This window comes from Trachemys scripta, chromosome 1 (genome assembly GCF_013100865.1).
Source record: "Trachemys scripta elegans isolate TJP31775 chromosome 1, CAS_Tse_1.0, whole genome shotgun sequence".
Classification (NCBI taxonomy): Eukaryota; Metazoa; Chordata; order Testudines; family Emydidae; genus Trachemys; species Trachemys scripta.
In genome coordinates, this window is record NC_048298.1 from 4,397,935 (window position 1) to 4,408,312 (window position 10,378).

Here is a 10,378-nt window from a genome sequence, read left to right on the forward strand (position 1 = left end):
CCTGGAGCTGTGCGTGTTGGGGAATCTCTTCTTTCCTAACGCATCTGTCTGTTCTGTTTGTACAGCACCGAATACAACAGGGGCCTGGTCGGTGACTGGGGCTCTTAGGTGCTATGGGAATGCAACTTGGTAATAGTGCTGGGGACAAGACAGCAGCTCCTGCCCTGTGGTGATGCTGAGCTGCTGGTCTCAGTGCAGGAATGGCTGGGTGAAATTCGAGGCCGGTGTGATGCGCTAAATCTGTGATGGTCCCTTTCAAGGCTATGAATCTATCCTGCCGTGCTCCTTGACCTGTGCACCTAGGTGCTCCCCCTCCTCACCCCTCAGCTTGAAGTGGTTTCCATTCTATTCTATGCAGGGTTTACAGGTTGGTTTAGTGGCTCTCAGCACAGATTGTTCCAGCACGCCTGCCAGGACAGGATTGGGCCATTTAGGAGGCTGTCCTGTCTACTTATAAGTGTCCCCAGCCCAGCAGACCCCTCGCTATCAGGAAACTCTTCCTTCTGGTCAGCCAAGCTCTTCTTTCTCATTGGGGCCTATTGCTGCTCGCTGCCCTGCCCTGCTGGGCCGCAGTGAGCCCTTGTCATGGAGTGTGGGGGAGTCAGGGCCCTGCACCTGCCACTTCCTGCGATTCACTGTGACTCTCAGCCAGCCAGTAAAACAGAAGGCTTATTAGACAACAGGAACCCAGTCAAAACAGAGCTTGTAGGTAGAGGAAACAGGACCCCTCAGTCAGATCCATCTTTGGGGGGAGGGTGGGGGTAGGGAGCCAAGACTCCAGTGCTGGGCCTCCCTCTGTTTCCCCAGACAGCTCCAAACTGAAATCCCCTCCAGCCACACATCCCAGCTCCTCTTCCAGCCTTTGTCCAGATTCCTGGGCTCTGGTTACATGCTCAAGTATCACCCCTCAAGTGAAAAGCAACAGAGGGTCCTGTGGCACCTTTGAGACTAACAGAAGTATTGGGAGCATAAGCTTTCATGGGTAAGAACCTCACTTCTTCAGACGCAAGAAGATGCAGATGTCTTGCGTCTGAAGAAGTGAGGTTCTTACCCACGAAAGCTTATGCTCCCAATACTTCTGTTAGTCTCAAAGGTGCCAGAGGACCCTCTGTTGCTTTTTACAGATTCTGACTAAGACGGCTACCCCTCTGATACTTGATCCCTCAAGTGGAGTCACCCCCTGATACCCCACCAGCATCCATATTGATGCAGACAGTAAACTAGTAAAACTCCCACACAACATTACCAGTTTCGTACTCCCTGCTCCGTCACATCTCTTTTTTTTCCCCCCTTCGAGACTGAACTGAGCGGGGTCACTCTAACCAGTGAGCTGGGGAAGTTCAGGGCCCCCTCTCTGGGGCAACACATCAGCTATCACATTGGCACTCCCCTTCACATGGACCACGTCCATCTCATAATCCTGCAGGACCAGGCCCCACCTCAGGAGCTTGGCGTTGGCTCCTTTCCTCTGGTGCAGCCAGGTCAGGGGAGAGTGGTCGGTGTATACGGTGAAGTGTCGCCCAAAGAGATATGGCTCTAGTTTCTTAAGGGCCCACACCATGGCCAGGCATTCCTTCTCCATGGCCGCGTAGTTTTGCTCCCAAGGTAACTTCTTGCTCAAGTACATGATGGGATCTCTCACCTCCTTTTCATCAGCCTGCATTAACACCGCCCCCAGTCCCATGTCTGAGGGGTCAGTGAACACCATAAAGGGCTTGTCAAAGTCTGGGGTTACCAGAACTGGGCCACTGACCAGAGCCTCCTTCAGCGCACAGAGAGCCTCCTGGCACTCCTTGGTCCAGACCACCTTGTCTGGCTTCCCCCTTCTTGCACAGCATCCCCATCGTGCACTTCTCAGCTTTTATAGTCAGTGCAGTCTCCTGGAGTCGGTCCAGCACTTGTTTAACCTGGGAAACGGTCCTCCCAGGTCTGGCTAAAGACACAGATGTCATCAATATACGCCATGGCAAAACTCTCCATCCCCCTCAGTAGCTGATCTACCAGGCGCTGGAAGGTAGCAGGTGCCTCCTTGAGGCCGAAAGGCAGGGCCAGGAACTCAGAGCCCCAGAGAGGTGATAAAGGCAGATTTCAGCCTGGCATCTGCATCCAGCGGCACTTGCCAGTAGCCCTTTGAAAGATCCATTGTGGTAAGGTACCGAGCTCCTCCCAGCTTGTCTAGGAGCTCATCAGGCCTGGGCATGGGGTAGGCATTGGCTACAGTGATGGCATTGAGCTTCCAATAGTCCACACAGAACCGGATCGACCTGTCCTTTTTGGGGACCGGCACCACCGGCGAGGCCCAAGGCCTAGAAGATGGCTGGATCACCCCCAAAGCCAGCATGTCATTGCCTCTCTTTCCAGGTCCTGAGCAGTTTTCCCTGTGACTCGGAATGGGGAGCATCTTGTAGGCGGGTGCGATCCTGTCTCCACCTGGGGGACAGTCAGATTAGTGAGTGGAAAACAGCTGTGGGTACAGATGCAGCACCCCTCTGATCTCCACTTGCTGAGCAGGGGTTAGCCGAGCAGAGAGGGGAATTGTTTCCAGGGGGGAGCCAGCTCCCGTCTCAGGGAACAGATCTACTAAAGGGTCATCTCCCTGCTCCTCCCAATGCCCACACACGGCCAACGCCACATTCCCCCTGTCATAATATGGCTTCAGCATATTCACGTGGTACACCCGGCGGTGTGCGCCCAGTTCGACAGCTCCACCACATAGTTTACCTCATTTAGTTGCTTAACAGCCTTGAAAGGGCCTTCCCCGGCGGCCTGGAGTTTTTCTTCTCACAGGGATGAGAACCATCACCTGGTGGCGTAGGCCCGCGCCATGCGGTCATACCAGACCTTCTGTTTCCTCTGGGCTCTGGCCAGATTCTGCTTGGCCAAGCCCATGAGCTCAGCAAGTCCTTCTCGGAAGGTCAAGACATACTCCACCACCAACTCTCCCTCGGGAGTGGCCTTCCCCTCCCATTCATCTCTCATCAGGTCCAGGGCCCCCCTTGTCCTTCTTCCATATAACAGTTCAAAAGGCGAAAACCCGGTAGGCTCCTGGGGCACTTCCCTGTACGCGAACAGCAGGTGAGGTAAGTACCAGGTTAATACGCCTTACTCGGTCACAGCCGTCTCCTCCCTTACTGGTTACATGACAGCAAAGTGAGATCACAGAAGTACAACTCTCTCTTCCCACATGCCCCTTCTCCCGCCCCATCCTCTGGGAAAGGGGGATAAGAAGGGGCTCCGGGTCTTGAGCTGAGATTGCTCCTTGGCCTCCCGACAAACGGGGCCGTGGGCTGTTTGGAAAAGGGCCAGCAGCTGCCTGGGCTCCAACCCTCCCCCTCCCCACACGCCTTGCGAGGCCAGCAGCTGGAGCTGGCCCCAGGCCCCCTCCCTGGAAACGGGCCCCTTGGTGCCTTCCCCGGCTCGGACGGCTCCAGCTTTTCAGCAGGCCGCGCTCGCTGTGATGGGGGTGGGTTTTTCTTCTGCTGGCTCCATTCAGCTTGCTGGGAAAGGCAGGGAGGGCTCAGCCCTGGCTGGAACTGCCAGCATTGGGCTCGGTGTGTGGTCCCCCTGCGTGTCTCCTCTTCCCCCTCCCCCCACCCCAGCTCCTTGGCCAGGTTTCAGCTCCACGGGCTGGGAGAGACTGAATCTGCGCTGGTGTCTCCAGGGGGCGAGGGAGACTTAAACTAGTGTAAAAGAGCAGAGTCTGCCCGGTCCGGCCCGGTCCTACGGCTGGAGGGCCCGGCTGCGAGCAGATTTTCTTGCTGGAGAAAGCTAGATCGTCTCTGTGCAAACGACTCGGGGGGTGGCCTGGGAAGCGCAGCCCAAACGCACTGTGTGTGAGTAAGGCAAGGAATGGCCGAGTCGCACTGCACACACCTATCCTGGGGTGCTAATGCAGGGGCCTCTGTTCAAGGCTGGAATGAAGAAACAGAGCCGTGCTTCTCAACGCCCTTTGGAGACGACAAATTGTCCTGCAATCCTCCATATTCCCACAATCCTTTGCAGCAGGGATTTGCATCCTGGCCTTCTCTTTTCTGCCACTTTGGGGTGTGGGCTTTGTTCCCGGTGAGTATCCCCCCAGCATCACAGCTGGGTCCTGTCCCACCAGATGAGCGGCCTGCGGGTAGAGAATACGGCAGCCTCATTTCAGAGTTCTGCTGGGGTGAGACCTGGCTCAGAAGCCAAGACAGTAGCACGGGGCTGGTTAAAGGACTGTCCTCAATCAGGGCCGAGCCCTAGGGGGAGCAGCTCTGGCCGATAGCACTGGACAGTCTCCTATAAGGAGGAAAACTTCCTTCGATGGATTCTCTTGTGTTCCCTCCGGGGAGCAGCTGTTTGTCTGTCTCCCCGCATCATCGCCCTTGTCCCTCCAACCTAGCCGGACAGGCGTGGGACTTCCTTCAGAGTCCGCTCCTGAACGGCTGGAGCCAGGGCTGTCATGTGAGATAAGGGAGGCCGAGTTTAGTGTTACACGGGGGGTAGCTCCTGACCAGACATGGGAGGCAGCAAAACCCACCCCTGAGGCCTGCACATCTCTCTCTTGTTAATGTCTCTGTAACTCAAACACGGGACAGGCAGGAGATGAGATCTCTGCTGAAGCTGTACCATTGCTGTCCTGTCAATTAAAGGCAGAGAAAGACCCTGCTCCGCTTATCTGGTTCTCCAAAGAGACCTCCAGCAAAAACTGGGGAAAGCCAGACTGGAGGTTTCTAAGGCAAGCACCAAGTGTGTGTGTGGGGGGGGGAATCTTCCACACCCTCATTAGACATCACAAAAGCCACAACCCAGCTGTTGCTCTTTACTAATCACCTGTAAGGAGCAGCTTGATGTGCTGTTTGTATGAATAGTGCCTGGAGAGGCCAACTGTGCTCAGAGCCCCATTGTGCTAGGAGCTGTATAAACACACAATAAGACCCCCTTCCACTCCCAAAGAGTTTGTCAAGCTGCTTGGAGTGACTCAAGGGGTGGGGTACTAACCTCAGAGCAGCCTGTTAAGTAGTAAGGTACACACCCCAAATTGGTTGTGAGTTCTATACATAGATTTCACCATGGATTTGGTGTGAACTCCTCAGGCACTACACCAGCCTTAACATGGTGTCACAGTCCCCATGGGAGCTACAATCTATCACACCACCCAGGTAAGCTTGCCTTTGTGATAGATGGTCCCTTACACCAAAAATCACAGCTATATTCAGGTTACTGCCAGTCCCAAAGGATCAGTCACTTACCCCAGGTCAATTGCACTTTAGATCCTACACCAATGACAACGTTTGTACCCAATCCTATAATAAACTATCTAAAGATTTATTAACTAAGAAAAAGAGAGTTATTTACAAGGCTAAAGCAGGTAAATGTACACACATACATGAGTGACAGTCTTAGGTTCCCAAAGGTACTAGAAGCTGCCGTAATATGCAAGCTCTAGATGTCCTCTAGGGCTAGCCCAGGCCAAGCAGCTGGGGATCCCTTGCTTATGCTTAGAAATCTTGCCCTTTCTGAAGTCCAAGCAGCACGGAGACCCAGGCCATGTCTGCATTACCACTTATGACGGCAAAACTTATGTCGCTCAAGGGTATGAAAAAAACAACACCCTGAGCGACGTAAGTTTTGCCAGCACAAGTGGGAGTGTGCACAGCACTGCCGATGGGAGAGCTTCTTCCACTAATGCCACTCATTGGGGGTGGTTTAATTATGTTGGCGGGAGAGCTCTCGCCTGTCGGCATAAAACGGCTGCATTCGTACAGCTGTGACGCTGTAAGCTCTCTAGTGTAGACGTAGCCCCGGTTTCTTCTTGGCGATTTTTATTCCCTTCCTCCAGGAGTTCAAGTTGCTGGGATGAATTCACATGGAGGTTTGCAGTTAAAATCTTTTTTTTCTTTGATGATTCACAAGGGTTCGTTTGGTTTCAATGGGCCTTCTTGGTGGGCTGGACTAACGCCTTTTGTAGGAAGCCAGCATCTTACATTAGTTAATGCTGCTTTCCTGCAGGGTGAGTTACAGAGGTTTACAATGCAAACCCCTTATAACATGGGGACAGCTGTTATAAGCGAGATTGCTACATGCAGCATCCTACCGGCGTTCCATAAAGACTAAACCCATTCTTCTAAATTTAACCTCTTTTTTTACCAATATGAACACACAGGTGAGCCAGACTGGTTTCCAGCTATACATTTGTCAGTCTTCAGTTGTGGCCTAGCGGCCTTGGCGGGAGCTGACACCTGGTCTGCTAGTGTCACAGTTAGGGCAAATCTACACTTAAAATGCTGCATCCGCGGAGCTGCACCAAGGCAGCTGGGCCCCTGTAGCGCTTAAGCAAAGATGCTCTTAGGCCAATGGGAGAAGCTCTCCTGTCAGTATAGTTAATCCATCTCCGCAAGAGAACATAACATAAGAACGGCCATATGGGGTCAGACCAATGGTCCATCTAGCCCAGCGTGATATCTTCCGACAGTGGCCAATGCCAGATACCCCAGAGGGACTGGACTGAACAGAACAGGTCATCACCAAGTGATCCAGCCCCCATAGCTAGTTGCTGTGTTGATGGATGATGTTCTCCTGTCGATGTCGCACTGTCTCGGGGGTTAGGTCGGTAAATTACATCACTCGGGCAAGGATTTTTCACACCCCTGAGCGACATAGTTATACCAGTGTAAGTCTGGAGTCTAGCCCTGGCTTCATAGTCTAAACAGACAAGACAGAAGCAAAGTGAAGGTCACACAGGAAGTTGGCGCTTGAGCCAGGAATAGAGCCTGAGTCCCAGTCCAGGGCCTTTTCCAGCCCCCTCTGGATCTTTCCCTGCGAATCTCTTTCCTACTTTAAAAGCAGATCGTCTAAAATCTCAGCTATGAAGTAGTAAGTGACTCTGTGAGGGGGCCAAGTTCTCACCCTTAGCTGGGCAGTACCTAAGCTGAAATTCCTTGGTTTTAAAAAACCATTAAAACCTTGGACAGGTTAGCACAACACATTGTCCTTCTTTCCTATGGTGGTTTAGTGTTTGGGGTTAGCGCAATGGGGGTTTAGTGTTTGGGGTTAGCGCAATGGGGGTTTAGTGTTTCGGGTTAGCGCAATACGTTTGAGAAGGTTAAGAACCTTGGATTGTTATTTAAGCAGCTGTGTCTGTATATTTAAATGCAAAACATTTAACGGGCTTAATATTTTTAGGCTTGACCTTAGACCCCCAACTGTTGCATCATAGCAGCCTCCCCCGCTAGCACCATAACTTTTCGCTCCTGTCTCTCATGTAAGACGCTCGGAGCACTTTACCAGCATGCATATTATCTCCATTTTACAGAGGGGGAAACTGAGATAGAGGTGGTTTAAATGGGGTGCCCAGGTGATCCGGCACCATTCCCCTGTCCCCATGCTGCCGCCTCTTCATACAGATGTACACTCACTGTCCTAAAAGTCGACATGAAGGGGGAGCTCTGTCTGGGACTGGGCCAGTAGTCTGCTCTCTGATGCAGGCTAGGACACACTTCCCCGTTGCCATGCTGAATTCGCTGCCTGGCACTGTAGATTAGCAGATTGTTGGAGCGCCAGCATGTGTAACCCACACCTCCTGGTCCTGGGTGTGGTGTTCTGTCCCTTCTAGTGGCACCAAGACCACTTAGCGAGAGATTAATGAGTCTACTCTACAGCCTTAGCTAACAGCCAGTTGGCTTTTAGCTCATGCGGTAGAGGCTCATGCACTAAGTTCCAGAGATCCCAGGTTTGATCCTGCCCTCTGATGACCAGGGTCTGTGTTGTCGGCATTACACATGCAGCTGGGCTCGTAGGTTTGTTCCAGGGGTGGCACATTTGGGTCCAACCTCCCTCCCCGCACCTCTAGGTTTTGCGGGTTGCTGAAGGCCCTGCTGCCCTGGTATTTGTCTACCCTGTCCATGAATAGTGCTCCACGGGCAGCACCCAGGGGAACTAGGGGGGATTGGACCCTGATGGTGTTTTTATCCCCATGTTGTCAACAGTTGCTTTGAATTGGAGGCAGTGGTAAAAACATCCATGCCGCCTTCAACGTGAGTGCCGCCACACGCGGGTCTGCACCACTGGTAAGCGCTGGTGGGCATGTAGAACAAAAACTGGGGCAACGACAGCCTGGAACCAGAGGGGAAATACAGAGCGTAAATTCTAGAGCGAAGGGACTGTTGGTTTTTTATGTCTAGACTGTCCAGCATCTAGCACAATGGGGCTTAAAAGTGGCTTGGACAATCTACCGGAATATAAGTGAGCTAATACATAGCTCTTCTATAGGTAAGTAATAGATAGTTAAATAATAATCTATAGCATTAATGTGTCATATATATTTAAATACATTCTGGAGTGATACAAAATCCACATAAAGGATTTACTGGCAATGAATGATCACAGATCTGGGCTGGAGATGGGGAACTTCCAAAAACCTTAGGTTGATGGGGGAGGGGCATTAGCAGCCCCAAACTACTGCCCTAGATCAGTGGTTCTCAACCAGGGCTACACATATCCTTGGGGGTGCGCAGAGGTCTTCCAGGGGGTACTCAACTCATCTAGATATTTGCCTAGTTTTATAACAGGCTACATAAAAAGCACTAGCACAGTGAGTACAAACTAAAATTTCATACAGACAATGACTTGTTTATACTGTTCTACCTACGATACACTGAAAGGTGAGTACAATATTTATATTCCAATGGATTTATTTTATAATTATATGGTAAAAATGAGAAAGTCGGCACTGTTTTCAGTAATTGTGCTGTGACACTTTTGTATTCTTATGTCTGATTTTGAAAGCAAGTAGTTTTTAAGTGAGGGGTGTGGAAGTTGAGAAGGGGGTATGCAAGACAAATCGGACTCCTGAAAGGGGTACGGGAGTCTGGAAAGGTTGAAAGCCACTGCCCTAGATCAGGGGATTTCAACCTTTTTTCATTTGCGGACCCCTACAAATTTTCAGATGGAGGAGTGGCCCCCTTTGGAAATCTTAGACAGTCTGCGGACCCGCAGGAGTTATCACAGACTACGGCTTGAAAACCGCTGCCCAGGAGGGTCTGAACTCCACGATCCAAAAAAGGGTCCGCAAAGGCGTTGAACAGAGGGCAGATTCAGCGCAAGGATTCAGACGGCGGTTGTGGCTCCCAGCGGCTTTTTACAAATCACGGGTGCCCGTCGTTTTGAAAACCAGGGCGCTTCCAGAACTGGCCTAGATGACCTCCTGAGGTCTCTTCCAACCCTAATAGTCTATGATTGTATGAACCTGGCTTCCCTGGCAGAGGGCAGCGAGCAGAATCCGGCTCGGATGCCAAAGGGCAGCGCCTGGAAGTGGAACAAACCGGAGTTGGAATTAGACACACACAGCCTGCTCTGGGGCACTGTGCAGTCCCTTTGTCCTGCCCAAAATGTACCATAAGAGTTCAAGCCACAGGGGTTTCCCTTAGCCTCGGGGGAGCTCCGGCTTTCTTCTCCCTGCCGGCTGACCGGTCCCCGATTTGGGGGGACCCCCCCTCCCCGTTACTTGCACGGATCCCCGCTGCTAGGAAGCCAGGCGAGGGGCTTCCTTTCTGCTCCCCACGTCTCCCCTGCCGCTCTCCGTGCGGAGCAGGGGGAGGGCCCCTCTCGCTCGCGATTTTTGGCTCCCTCCAGCCTGTGCATTCCTGAGAAAGGAGCCAGGACAACAAAGGAGGCAGGAAAGGAGAAGGCGCAAGACAAGTTTCTAGCAGGAGGAGGCGGCGGCGGATTCCGGGGGGCGGCGGATTCGGGGAGGGGGGGGCTGTTTTCCAACTTTCCTCCTTTCCCTTGCCAACTTTTTTGCAAACTTTTTCGAGTTGTTGCGCGCAAGAAAAGGAGCGGGGGGGGGGAGCCGCGTTTCAAGGCCCGTCCCTCCCTCCTGCGGGACATTTTGAGGAGCTCGGGGAGCGCCCCCGGGGGCTGGGGGGGCAGGCTGAGGGGGGAATATTGGGGGGGGTCGCTAGGATGATCCTGGGCGCGGGGGGGCCGCGGGGCGAGGCGGCCCAAGATGGCTGGGAGTTTGCAAAGTGGCCCGCGGCCCCGGGGCCCGGCTCGCCCTAGGGGAGGCGAGGAGGGGCGCGGGGGGCTGGGGATGGCCCCGGCGGGCTGGGCCCGGGGCCCCCTGCTCTGGGGGCTGCTGCTGCAGCTGAGTCTGGGCCCGGGGCCGCCCGCCTGCCGCGGGGCGCAGCTCAACGCCTCGGCCGCCCGGGACCGCTGCAAGCGAGCGGCGCCCTGCGAGCGCCTCCGCTCCAACGCCTGCCTGGGCTCGGCGCTGCCCTACGCCGCCACCTCCACGCTGCTGGCCGCCGACTCGGGCTCCCAGGAGGAGGCGCACGACAAGCTGCTGCTCTGGTCCGGTACGGGGGGGGCTAATGCAGGGGGGGAGGGGCAGGGCATGGGGGGGGGG

The 10,378-nt window shown here is 53.7% G+C and overlaps 1 protein-coding gene across 1 annotated transcript in view; it reads left to right on the forward strand.

Annotated features, from left to right (window-relative positions):
* The first annotated feature begins 9,942 nt into the window (after positions 1–9,942).
* Positions 9,943–10,378, forward strand: part of SMO (smoothened, frizzled class receptor) — a 30,545-nt gene continuing 30,109 nt past the window's right edge. The window contains exon 1 of the mRNA XM_034763817.1: positions 9,943–10,328. Within this exon, the coding sequence (XP_034619708.1) occupies positions 9,980–10,328 (349 nt within the window). The 5' untranslated portion in view covers positions 9,943–9,979. The remainder of the gene's footprint in view (positions 10,329–10,378) is intronic.